At 33.4% G+C, this 14670-nt stretch overlaps 1 protein-coding gene across 2 annotated transcripts in view; it reads left to right on the top strand.

Moving 5' to 3' along the window:
• Positions 1 to 3247, top strand: part of LOC150088377 (serine/threonine-protein phosphatase 2A 56 kDa regulatory subunit delta isoform-like) — a 484719-nt gene extending 481472 nt beyond the window's left edge. For both annotated transcript variants that reach the window (XM_090369471.1, XM_090369470.1), the window contains exon 16: positions 1124 to 3247. In XM_090369471.1, coding sequence (XP_090225597.1) covers positions 1124 to 1258 — 135 coding nt within the window. In that variant the 3' untranslated portion in view covers positions 1259 to 3247. The remainder of the gene's footprint in view (positions 1 to 1123) is intronic.
• The last annotated feature ends 11423 nt before the right edge of the window (positions 3248 to 14670 follow it).

Below are 14670 nucleotides of genomic sequence, written 5' to 3'. Positions count from 1 at the left end.
TGAACTGGTGCACTTTCAACAAACGTAGATGATGCCAAAACAACCTTGGTCGGCATAAGCTAAGTGTCATTCTTTCTTCCCTACGCGCCTCCGTAGCCAGGTGGGCAGGAGCAGCAGTGCATAGCACGCGCTTCTTGGTTAGACCGAGGTTCGAGCTCATGACCACCAAATACAGAGGATGCGAAAAGGTCAGGGAATTAGCACTGCATATCCTGAGAGCAATATGGCCTTAGTTGCTAATGCTCCTAAAAACCAAACAACAACAACAACCTTCTTCCTTGCTGCTAGCTTCCACTATACAGCCTCACTAGTTATCAATACACCCTTGGAATGGTGGTACAAAAAATTTGCCTTGACCCTGCTCAGAAGACAACTGTACCAACATATGCAGCTTTAATAGGAGTATTCAGATATGACCTCACTAAAATATGGTATATTTTAGTTTTTACCCTTAGTCTCTCTATGAAAACTTAAATGTTTTAACTGAAAATCAATTGTCACTGCTCAGGTGCCTGGTAGAGTGTTACCAATATGTTCAGTACAGGCTGTCTAGTGGATGGACTGGGAAAAGCATTCTACAGTTGTACTTTCAAAAAGTAAGTAAGAAATGTTGGATCTCACCTGGCTACATCTCTTCAAAAGACACAACTTGTGCTGAAGGTAGAAGAGATAGGGAAGGGTTTTGGCCACTTAAAGCTTCTGAAGCCAGGTATTGCCTGGTGGCATGATGGTCAAGGCTCACATTCTGTGGAGGTTTAGACTGATCTTAGCTATTATAACTGGAGGAATGTTCACAACAAAACTTAAAGACCATTGCTGATTATCAGCTGGGTGGGACTTAGTGGTACTGAAGTAGTCAAGAACAATACAAATTGGATTTCATGCTGCTGATCATAGAAATGTGCTGGCTCATCTTTTGGTAGTATTTCTTGTGGAGAGAGCATTCTGTCAGATAATGACAGAATACTCCACATCTGTGTGAAAACAAATCTCACTTTAACATCCAGTTCTTTTAAAATTAGTATTTTCTTGATTTAAAATCTTTGACTTTATTCATATAACTATATATATATATATATATATATATATATATATATATATAATTTTTTTTTCTCTTTCCCAGGTAAGGAAAAACATAAGGAAAGAGAAACCTTTATTACGTAGGAAATCTGAACTCCCTCATGATTCAGTAACATTTAAAGTACTTAATGATCACAAAAGGTCAGATAAGTACTTATCCCCAACAGACACAAGTTAAAAAAAGAAAGTGTGAAAGAGAACTGTGACAAACTTTGTGTTTAATGTTCGGCATCTTTCATAGGAGCAGAAGTAAATCTTCAAATTTGGGGATTTGAGGGTCGGCTGTTTGGATCATGCTTTGTTACAAGTAGTTATACCCAGTTTCTGCTCTTGGTATAGACATGTACAGTGACATTGTGGTGCTCAAAGCTTGGTCTTCACATTCCTGTTGATGCACTGGCCAGCAGTATGTTGATCATTTCTTCACAGTTTTTGCAAGACTGTCATTGTCTAGATCTTTGCAGTTATGAAATAAAATTTCTAGTTAAGAGTGATATTTTTCTCCAAGATACATTTAAAGAGGTTGCAAGAATGCATTTTAGACTGTAAGCTGTTGAGTAAGTGTTCAGTTTTATCCATAAATACTAATGTGAAAAATTAAATCTAACACTCAAGACCTGTGGAAACAGAGCCCTGCTACTTGATTTAAGAACTTAAGACTGCATGTAAATCTGATAACGCTAGCAAGACCCAGTAGGTTTTAGAATATTTGTTCTTCTAGATACCATCTAATAAACCACCTTCACAAGTAAAGGATAAATCTTCATGAAGAAACTATATGTAAATGTGCAACATTTTGTGTTTTCATAGCATATCATTTTCTGTCTTTTGTTGATACTCTCATGCTAATTAATATCTAATAATTCAAAAACATCTGTAACTTCTTATGTGAAATTACTTTTAAGAGTGGTCACGTATTTTAATCATTAGCATTTTCATCACAGTTTCAACTGAACTTGATCTCAAAAAAAGACTTTCCTTTAACATCTTAGTTTGTTCCATTAAAGTTAACACACATGCAACATTATGACTTAAATTTTTTCATTTTTAGTATAGTTGATTTCGCCAAAGATATTTCTACCGGTTCATGATGTGCTTTATAATGTAAAAGTCTTGAATATTAAAGATAATTTTATACTTTCAAGATGCTTGGAATATTTTCATTAACTTTGTTAGACAATGTAATATCTGCCTCATAAACATACATTGCTGTAGACTTTGACTACCACCATCTTTCTTTTAATGGAAACTTTTTAACCTCTGTATCTTGGGAAGCTACCCTCTACATAGCAGTTTATTCAATATGTAATTCTTTTACTATTTTTTAATGCATATTAGCATGCACACATACAGATAATGCATATTTATATATATTGCCACATGTGTGTTTGCATAATTATTTAAAAATCCAGGCACCTTGAAGGTTTTGCTAAATGACACTGAAAACTTAATTTATTCCCTACTTCTGTAAGCCATTTACAATATTGGACAGAATTATTTTTTGATTGTTATTGAAGTAGACAGAATTGCTTGCCCATAAAGAATTTTGTAAAATTGAATTTACCAATAAAAAATACAAATTAAAGATAATTAGTTATGTTTTAACATGTACTTAACCAAAACTCACCTTAATTTAAAAGCTACGAAGTGGAGGAATACATGCATAGAAGGATCAAAATAATGTAACCACAGCTGATGACTAAAATGAAATAGTTGATTTTTATTAGCCTCATTGGAAAGGAGAGGGGAAACTGGTGTCTGGAGGTGATTTTATTATTAATTTTTGAGTTTTAAAAATGATAGATTTTACTCTTCTGGAATCCTATATTTCTGATACTTATGCTAATTATGGATTAATTCACCACAATGGATAGTTTAGTTTAACATTAACTTATGATGGTTGTTTTGGGCACATTTTCAAACAATAATATAAAATTTTTAGTCTGAAAGAGACAAAAAGGGGCTTGGCTTAAAATCAGGTGAGCATTGGCTAATTACAGTTTTAAATGAATAAAATTTATTGTAAATTAACTATAAATATCAACAGAATTTCACTTAAAAGCATATCTCTTTAAGGAGAGGGGGAAACAGCTAAATTAATTTAATTGCATATAAAAAGAAAAGAGAACAGATCATTCATCTGTTATTGCTGTTATTGCTTTTCAGAAGTTTATAGGAAAAATTTTAAAAAGAGAAAAAAAATATATATATATATATGAATTAAAAATAAATCCAGTACTTCTGAGAAATTTTAAGGTTTCTTTTTTGGTATAAAGAACTAATTTTTAATTCTGTTTCAATTTGTTATACACAACAAATGGAAATTAATCATATAACTGCTACTCTCTAAATGGATGGGAGTAGCAAATTCAGTTGTAATATGATTTCTTAGCTTACTATCCATTCTCATATCATGTCATTTCTGAACTTGCTGTTTAGTTTAGTTTAATTTAATTTAATTTTTAGATGCTGACACTAAATTCACAGTTAATATGTAGTTGTTATATTTTAATGTAAAAACCTGAAATCTGTACCTGGCTACAGCAGTAGGTGTAAAGGTTTCTTGATAAAATGTTATGGAAGAAATAAACTTGTTTTAGACTGTCCTTATAAATAGTGTTGTTTTTTCACCCCCCCCCCCCCAATGGATTCTCTAGAAATGGTAAAGTGCATTTTAATTTTGTAGTCACAGAAGTCTAGCATTGCTGTGGTTACAAAATTACTGTATATATATTTCTGCTATCAGTTTGGTATGCTGCACATAATCTTTCCTGATAGCTTTTTCAATGATGAAGAATTTTAAAGGAAGCTTAGAATGTTAACAAGGAACAAAACCAGGTAAAATACAGTTTTATAGATATGAACTTCTCAATTCAACTGACTAAAACTGACAATACATAGCACATGATATTCAGTCCAATTTGTTCTGGTTTTCTTTCCTGTTCTGTTCATAAATAGCTCCTCCATTTCTACAAAAAAATGGTGTATATTCTAATTATTTTAAAGTTTTTAAGTTAGTTACTGTTAATCTTTTATTGTAAAAAAAAAAAAAAAAAACCATCTTATACAGCAGGGGTGGCCAACAAGTTGATTGGGATCTACCAGTCGATCGATCAAGACGATTTTAAATATGTATAAAAAAAATAGATTAGTCAAAATCTAAATATTATTATTATTATGCACCCCACTGCACACTTGTATTACAAATCCATTGAACCACGTGACTACTCTTGTCACCACGCAGCCCCTAGGCTTGTCTAGTGAAAATTCACGCAGTTACATTGTGGAGAGTACAGTGTGAGTGTGTGTCGAATTCTTAATATTAATAACTAGACATCACTTATACGTTACTTTAATACCCTTTGATTTAAAATGAATACTATGAAAGCAGCAAAACGTATCATTTTCATCAAGAGTGGGAATTAGAATACTTTTTTTGTAAAAGAAAAATGTTTTATTTGCAATGCTTCAGTGGCTATACCGAATGGCTAAGGATCTCAAAGAAAAAAATTTGATCATTTTACAAATATGCAAGATCATTTGTAAAAATATCCTGTTTTTGAATTTAATAGTGAGAAATATGTTTCTGAAATTGAGAAAGTTGTGGATGATTTTGAAACCAAATTCAGTGATTTTAAAACAATTGAAGACATTGTTCAATATATTTCTTATTCATTTAATGTCAACATAGATATGAAACAAATCAGAAAAAAAAAAATCGCTGAGATTTTTCACATGGAGAAAATATTACTTGAAAATGAAATTATTATATTACGAAATACTTTCTAAAAGCCAGGTCAACAGAAAAAGACTTTTGGAAATATGTTTGCCGAGAAAAGTACCCAAATGTACAAAAAAAAAAGGAGTGAACCTTTAAATTCCTGTTTTGGTTCCACATGTTTATGTGAATTTTCCTTTTCTCATTTGAAACAAACAAAGATGAAAAATCACTCTACTCTTACGGACTTGCATACAGAAGATTCTTTACGGTTGGCCTTACCATACATAGTATATCCCCGATTTTGGCAGATGACATGAAGACACAAACTTCACATAAATTAAAACTTTAAACACGTATGAGTTTAAATTAAGAATTCTGAATTGTATATAATTTTAAAATTTATAAACATTTTTCAATATGTGTTGATTAACTTTTTTAACCATGTGCAATGAAATTCTTGAGATGGTAGATTGCAGCACATTTTGAAGCAAAAAAGTAGATCACACCACAAATTAAGTTGGCCACCCTTGTTATACAGGAACCTCTGTATAAAACCAAGGGGGCTTACAAGGCATATAGATGTGATACCACACCAGTATCGCATCTATGACACAATACTATTATGGTACTCAGGATCTGGGTCCCATAAGTCAGATCAGTGTTAAAGGATTTGGTTTATATTTTATTGGTGCATTGGCAACTATGGCTATAATGTGCCAACATGTTGAAGGAACTTGGACTATTGTCTCCATTAGAAATGATATTAAATATCTTCTTTAAGACAGAGATTTGCCATACAGTCCTCAGATTGATTCTACATTAAACTTCTGCTCTTGAAGAAACATTGAGCCACTAATCTTATGATAAAGGGCTTTGAAATCTGGTATTCAGTTACATCACAAGGCTACTAAATGTGCAAACAATAGAGGCATAATTAGCAACAGATCCTATATCATATAAATTACATATTAAATTATCATATAAATTGCAATAATTTTTAATAATCTCCTTGTTTGACACTTGGACAAGATTAAGTTCAAATATGCACTAAATAAAGACTTCCTAACTACAGAAATATGTTACCAAAACAATTTAGAATCAAAAAACACCTTGTACCTAATAATTATGACTCCATCAATAGATACTGGAACTGGATTGCATGTGAAATATTCAATTTTAGCTGAATTTGTTAAGACCAAACCCATCCAAGAAATCACATCCCTCTGCAATACAACAACAAATCGCCCACATAAGCAAAAAAATTGATTAACCATCAAGAAAAGAATCAAAATTTCAGGAAATAAAACAGCTGAAAGCACCCCACCCTGAAGCAAACCAATGGTGACAGAACAAATAGCCCATCTCCATTGGTTTGCCTCAGCTGTCTCTCTGAATTAAAAACAGCAATTTACAACTTGAAAAAACTGAGTCTAGAAGTACAAAAGAAGAACAAAGATCCATTAATTAAATAATAATTAGCTAAAATACACCATAATTGCTTTATCTGGACAGAGTCAAACTGCACAAACACCAAAACATAAACCTTTGATACCGATTCAAATGTGACCTGTGTTCATACCCACAGAAAGAAGTTGAAACTATTAGAATTTCAAGGATTTTCAGCAAAGGAGATCCAATTGAAGTGAGTCGAAGGTCCTTTTCAGCCATACCTACTGGTCTTTTAGACACAGCAACAATCAGGACAAATTCTCTCATAAGGACTTGCTCACACTAGCCCACATCAAAACAGATATAACTGGCAACTTTCAAGAAGTTTAGAATTTCACAAAATAATAGAGCAGATTGATTTAGCAAACTCTTAATAATCTTCATTGCATATATTAGACAACATAATAGTGAGTCTGGTGTTCACTTCAAACAATGCCTGTGACTTTGCACAAAGCAGCATCATAAAACATTCATAGAACAAGTTTATTTTAAAATGCAACAAATTAGGCCTTTGCTGTGAACAAAGACCAAATTAGTGTAACTTTTCTGAATAAGGCTCTCATTGCTATTTTAATATATTTTGCTTATTTTGGCAGGTAAAAAAAGCAGACATAAGTAAAAAAAAGTGTAGTTGTTTATACTGAAGAAATTTTAATCACACTGTCTGACTTCATAATTAATGTTAACCAATCATTTTGGCCACATTTAATTTGCTTTTTTTTTTTTTTTTATTAAATCTCTGAGTAATAAAGAAGTGGGGTATTATTTCAAACCCTATGTTTAAATAGGTTCTCCACCTCTATTAAACTGCTTAATAGGGATTTATAATATATATAACAAGTTTCCAATTTGACATTTTTCTTCCAAGCACTGTTTGGCTGCTTGTTTAGATTTGATACATTTATTCGTCACTTGACAAGGTTGCTAAATGAGGTCACCTGCTGTCTAATGATGGAACCAAATGGTATCAAAGCTGGTCACAGCAACGTCTTCAAGCTTCTAATGAGTTCATCTAGTGGGTGATGATATTAGTTATTCAAGTTGACTAGAAATGACTACTCTTATCCGCGAAAGAACCTATGCCCAAGTGCTGTCACTGGAGGATAGAACTTGGGCATAGGTCTCCAGGAAGTCACAACAGAAAAGCATAACAGAGTGCAGCATTTTTTTTCTGATACTAAGTTAAAGATCATTGTAAAATATAATTTTGCAGTGAACATCATACCGTTCCTAGTGCACTGGCTTGTTCATGATGGATGGTGCTGCTAGAATGCTGGCTAATTGATACTAAATGATGTGGATGAAGATATAGCTTTTGCTGGTTGTTCTACATTCTTCATATACTCATTGAAGCATAGATAGCATCAGGGCTCTCCTCTCAAATGCTACCATTTCTTTGGGAATGTTCTTGGATGCTTCAGCCATTTCCTTCGTTGTAAAATGCTTTTGTGGTTCCACTTCATCATCATCCTCGTCTGGGCCTTCTGCTTCTTGTTGCCTACTCTTCACCACATAAATTGATTTTAAACATCTTTACTGTCACACACAAAGTCCAGTCAATGAGCAAGGTTGATATAGTTTCTTCCCTGATTATATCCTTGAATTCTTAAAAGCTGTTGACTGAGAACACAGATTATTACAAAATCATATTCATATCCATTGGCTTGATCTCATTTCAGGATGTTTCAATGTTTTTTATTGCATCATAGATGTAGATATCCATAAATCCTTCAAAGTTATACAACCCTACGATCCACTGATTGCAGTGTTAAAGTTACATTTGCTGGCAGCTAAAGGGGGATTTTATTGGCCTGGTACTTCAAATTTATTTGCTATGCTCCTAGCATTAACGTACATGCAAGTATGCACCTGTTTTTTTTTTTTGTTTTTTTTTCCCCTTTTAGTTACCCTAACACAGCCCATGTATTTTCTTGTTTTATGGCTTTCCAGACTGCTGCATATTCTCAAGAATCACTTTCAATTCTGTCTGCAGCTATTGTTAATCTATTAGGCTGCATATCCTCCCAAGCTGGCAGTTTTCTGACCCACCTAACACTGCATCAGCATCAACAAATATTCTTATACCATTTCTATTTAAGCGTATCCCATCCCTGTAGAAGCAGTCTCCCTCGTAACAAGCACCAACCACACAGAGAAAAATTCTACCCCACAAGCCTTATCCAGTCTCTCCAGGTAAAACTGATTGAAAAGGCTCTGAAACATGTACTCTCTCTTATTATACCTGGGCAGAATTGCAGACGTTATCAAATTTAACCTTAACTCAACATTTCCCTGTATTTTTTTAAGTAAATCCTCAAATATCCTATCTTAATATGACTAGTACCACTGTACATGCACCCTTAAAAGATGATAGCTGCTCTACGCCATCATCATCCTTTGCTCCAGGCAGGCATCCACCTATCCTTTTTACAAGTCATATTTCCCACTTCCCTGACAGTAGAGTCACTCATAACTGGTACCCCCCTGTGAGACCAGTGCACTCTGTGCCATGGAGTTCATTGTGTCCTGTATGTAGTCTCCAGCATTCTGCTAATTGGATGAGTGCTTGAAGGGTCCTCTTTTAAATTTCTTCAAGGGCATCGGGCCTGTTCCTCAATCCCTCGTATTAGCCCATCAGAATGCTGACTTGGCACTTAAGATCCACGCACTCTCTAAAATGAAGCACACAAATGCATCCCTTTGACCATATTATGTTCCATTCATCATCATCATCAGCCATTTTCAATCCATTGCAGGATGAAGGCCTCTCCAGCAACTTTCCAGTTCTTTCTGTTTTGAGCACTGGCCATCCATTTACTACTCAAAAACTCATGAATTTCATCTATCCATCTCCGCCTTTGTCTTCCAGGTTTTCTTCTAGCTCCTCTTGGGTACCATTCTGTTATTTTCTTAGTCCATCTGTCATCATGTCTTCGAGCTATGTGTCCTGCCCAAGACCATTTTAGTTCTTTAGTTTTGATAAGATGTTCCATTAGGACTCAGCAAAATGGCCACAGTTGGTACAACGAATGTGCTATCATTCACAAGAAAACTGCCATTGAAAATTCGCACTCAAGCCAAAGCATTCCCACTACTTTGAACATTTTATTTAGTGTGCTTGATTGGGACACGATTCTAGCCCAATTTTAATTTAAAATTACTGCAAACAGTAAGAGGTAGGAATATAGCAACACACACTCTATTACTGGGTTTTGTTATATAGTATGTGCTACACTATCATGTTTCTAAACACACAATACTACACTACTATTTCTTAGCTAAAAATAAAAAAAAAAAAAAATGCCAGCCAAAGTGCGATTAAAGCTTTTGAGCTATTTATTTACTACAAATTAAAACATGATACACTGCACTACAAGTTACTAGTTTTCAAGGTATGATATTTGCACCAAAATCACCAATACAAAGGCTCTATGAATATTAAATAACTTACTAAATTCTTAGCTAAATTTAAAAATAAGCTAATGAATATGACTAGGACTATTAAAACTAATCATTGAACAGAATTCAGTATCTTAATTAAGCAAAAAAGGGAAAAAGTTTTCAAAAAAAGTTATTTTCCAAAAGTTCAAAATTTTCAACTACACTATTCATAGTATTTGCAAATGCACCTGAATTGTAATGCACTTGCATATATTAACTAACTTGTCAATAGTTATAACACTGATATAAGAACTTCAGGCTTCATGTCTAAATTTGCTGATGATAGAAAGGGGGGCAGGGTGGTCAATTATACAGCCAGAATAGTTAAATCAGGTATTCTACTCCAACAAAGTGATCTTGCTCTGTAAGTCAGGCAGATGAGCTGAAAAATGGCAGCTTATGAATGTAACATACTAACATTTGGGTAATCCTGGAACAACTTAACTTACAATTTATTATGTTTTTTCAGCAATAACATACCTGAACCTTATCCTTATTAAGGTAAAGAAAGAAAAAAGACCTGGGCAGAGGGTATGGTCCAAAATGAAGATCTCTGAGAGGTGTAAACTAGCTGCTGGAATTGTCCATGATATACATGAACTTTGTTGGGGGGGGGGGGGTGATTATTCCATTGTGGTGCTTTCCAAACTGTTCCATGAAAAATCTTTTTCTTATTTTCTTCTTTTTTTTTTAAATTTAAATTTTGCATATTTCAAGCATACCACAATTTTTGTATGGCTATAATTTCAATCTTGCATCTTAATCCCTCAGCCTTCTGCTGATGCAGTAAGCATAACACATAACTAAACTTAACTTGTATAAATATTTTTTTGATAAATATCAGTATTTCCAAATATTGTTATTAAAATAAATTACTATGGATTTGTGGCTGAAATAAGGAAAAGGAACTTTACAATGAAAACCAGGTTCTTCTAGTAGTGCAACTGTGGCTAATATAAACACGCAAAATATTGTGACACTTCAAAGTAAAAATGAACTGCACCTTCTGTTAGTACTAATAAGCTATCCAGAGTGAAACAATTTCCATCAAAGTGCATAAAAAACAAGAAGCAGCTAATAAAAGGCCAAAACGAAAGTATGATATTTATTTGTATTTTGGTTTTACACGTGTTGGAAATAAAGATGCTCCTGATGCACAGTATATCATATGTCATAAAACACTACCAAACAGTCTGCTAAACTTCATAGGCATTTGGAAACCAACCATGCTGAATACAAAGGCAAAAATGTTTTTTTTTTTTTTTTGTTTTTTTTTAAGAGGCATCATGAATCACTTGAAAACTGAAAACTTTTGATGATTAAAATTGCTAAAACACACAATGAAAGTACAACTTACTGAATTGCACTTTTATTGTCTTATCAAGTAAGTTACTGCATAGTGCTTACCAGAGAAGTGCAAACTATTGGAGTAACACTTATCAAGCTCTGATGAAAGATATTGTAACATGTATTTTGAACAAGCAGTCTGCTAAAAAAAAAAAAAATTGATGCAGTACAATTATCAAATAATACTGTTGTGTGTCATACTGAAGATCTTTCCGACAACACAGAAAAAGAGCTAGTTTGCCGATTGACACGTTGCAGTAAGTATTCATTGCAAATAGACAAGTCAAACAACGTTTCAGCTTGCTGTGCTACTAGTATTTGTCCGATACAGATTTAATACTATTGAAGAGGACCTGTTCTTATTCGAATCTCTGCTAAGCAACACCACCGGAGAAGAAATATTCAACTACATCAACAATTTTATCAGAAAGCATGACATTTGAGAAAATGTATTGATCTATGTACTAATGATTCTTGGGCAATGGTCAAGAAGATAAAAAGAGTTGTGATGTGAATCATAAGCACTAGAAGTCATTGTATTGTGTTCTACACAGGCAAGCACTAGCAACTAAAGAAATACCAACACATCTAAAAACTGTTGGATGAAGCTGTACAAATGATTAACTGTGTCAATCTTGACCACTTCAATCCAGATTATTTAAAATTTTGTGCAATGAAATAAGTAGTCAGCATAAAGTACTTCTTTTAGACAGAAGTTAAGGTGGCTGTCCAGAGGCAAAGTGCTTGTGAGACCTTTTGAACTTTGTAGCAAACAACTGATTTTCTTCATTTCTGATAACTCAGGACAAAATTTTAATGACTGTTTGACAAATTCCTCATGGCTAATGAAACTCATATCTTGCTGACATTTTTTGAAATTAAATGAAATTAATCTGTCACTGCAAAGGAAAAATCTGACAATTTTTGGTACAGTGGATGAAATTTTGTCCATTAAAAATAAACTGGAATTCTGAATATCTTCAGTAGAACTAAATAACTTCAACTGCTTCCTCCCATTAAATGAATTTCCAACAGAAATCAACTCTACAGTCTACGAAGAAGTTTCCAGAACAATTTTACAGCACTTACTTGATGCAGTTATCTTTATTAGAATATTTTTCTACGACCACCGATAATAATTTTTGGGTTCAAAATCCACTTATAATTACAGCCAAACCAGTCAGCTTTACTGTGCATGATTACAAAAGCCGAACTGATTTGATTTCTTACTCTAATTTAAAACAAAAGTCTAATGGATCTTCTACTAAATCATTTTTAGAGTAGCCTAATATAAAAATACCCCAAGATGGCTAAACATGCAGTTGAAGTATTCCTTCAACTTATTTGTGCTAAACTGGATTTTCCTATTACACTGCAACAAAACCAAATATAGGACTAGACTTGATGCTGCACCTGACATGAGGAGTCAACTTTCCAGCATTATTCCTAATATCAAATGAATTGGTGATACAGAAACACCAATCCCATTAAAACACAATTTGGTATTTTCCTTTTAAAAATCTAATTTGTTTTATTTTTGTATGCATATAACTTTTCTTTATGTAAAATACAGTTGTAATTTTGAATGGATTTTTATAATACTTTGTGTTCTCCAGCTAGAAATTGTGCATTAACAATGTTTTGATTTTGTTTTCAAAAACAAAATATATTTGTGCATTAATTATGTATTTTTTATTACAAAAACCAAATAGCTACAAAAGAATATAAGTGTTCCGTAAATACACTGTAAGATAAAAAGTTTAGCAAACACTGTTCCACTGTATAAGGCAATGGTTAGGACACATCTGGAATATTGTATATAGGTTTGGAAACCTCAGTTTAGGAATGAAATAGATCTATCAGAAAGTGTTCAGAGAAGAACGACAACAACATTAGTTGGTGGCACAAAAGGATATTCTTACCAAGAAAGCCAGAGGTTCTGTAAATTGCAATTTCTGGGGTGACTTAATTGAACTATATAAGGCTTTAAAAGGTTAACTAAACTAAATGCTGATGGCATCTTTTCTCTTTTTTGGATGACAACACGCACCAGAGGACATAAATTTAAACTAAAAAAGCTTGCAGAACAGATGTGTGGAAATTTGAATTCAGCTAGAAAGTTTCTTCATTACCTCCTAGCATGAACCATACTAACTCCGATAGCATACTTCTCATCATGCTACAAAAAATATAACCATACTAACCTCCTTAGACCAAAATTTGACCAAATAAGAAATGAGCTCTCAGATACTGTGGTTTGAACAACAACATACCCTGTTGATCTTAATTTTAACATTCTGTACAAATATTTTAAGCATGTCAAAGCATCAATGTATTGATTAGTGGCAATAAACTTGGCATACCTAATGAACCTATAAATTCCTTAAAATAAAACAAGAACATTACAATGGTAAAAACAATTAAACTCTAAGAGATAGGAAATAATACTGGATAGGACATGCATAGTTCACAGACCTACCTTACATATTCCTACCACCTCGCAACTTTAATTTTTGAATCTATCTAACTGTTAACAAATTACTGTATTTCAGGCGACCCAATCTTCTCTGTTGAAAGCTTCTAATTACCCTGAAAGAAATATTAGCAGAAAAACCAGAAGTAACATAAATTTTTATTTACTTAAATATGGTGTTGCAATAAAATATAAATAAATTAACAGTGAGTAACATCATTTCCTACAAAATGTTTGGTGCATTACATCCTTAATTTATCTTGCACTGTTTGACAATCACGATTGTCAACTACCTACTGGCTGAAGGCTAATTTCCACAAATATATCCACCCTACAACCATCCTTCCTCAATTTTAATTTATGCCGCCTTATGTGTGTAGTTTGAGCAAGGTGAAGGATGACATGAGCTTACTCAATGCTGATGCTCATCCATAGGTGCCAAGTCTTCAGAACTGAAATCGTTCTTTGGTAGGAGTGCCCTTTTATTCCCCTTACTGATCTTGGAAAAAATTACCAAAGAAGGTAGAAGCCCAGTAAGCTGGAAGATTATTGGTGGATACTCATCAGAGAGGTGCTGGTGGGGACTATATTTTAATGCAGTTTAGTGCAATACTTAAAAATTTCATTAAAAATTCCAATATGTGTAACCAGCAATCCTCTCCAAACCACTGAGTACTGCAGTGGTTTGGAGTGGTTAGGCAATATCTGACTTCAAGTTTGGATTCAGCTCAACAAAAATCCATCAAAATGTACCATATATGAGGTTTTAATGAATTGAGCATACATAATGCTGACAGCACCTTTCCCCTTTCTGAGACTATATACATGAGGGGGACATAAATTCAAGGAAGGTTGCAGTATGGGTGTGCAGAGGTTTACCTTTGGCCAGCAGATAACTGACAGTTGGAATACACTTCCATCTGGGGTTGTAGAGATGGTAGTTTGAATAAATTTGGGGAAGAGCTACACAAACTATTAGAGGGGGATATGAACAGGTAATATAGGATTTTTTTTTTTTTTTTTTTTTTTTTTGCTGAAGCTGTATAAGTTTGTTTTCTTGAATTATTTGGCACTTCTAATACTATTTCGGGAGGAAACAAAATGAATTTGTTATACTGCGTAACAGAGTGACTCGATGTTTAAAAAAAAAAAAATACAT

This window comes from Mastigoproctus giganteus, chromosome 3 (assembly GCF_048544385.1).
Source record: "Mastigoproctus giganteus isolate SK-2022 chromosome 3, ASM4854438v1, whole genome shotgun sequence".
Classification (NCBI taxonomy): domain Eukaryota; kingdom Metazoa; phylum Arthropoda; class Arachnida; order Uropygi; family Thelyphonidae; genus Mastigoproctus; species Mastigoproctus giganteus.
This window is presented reverse-complemented; position numbering and strand designations above follow the sequence as displayed.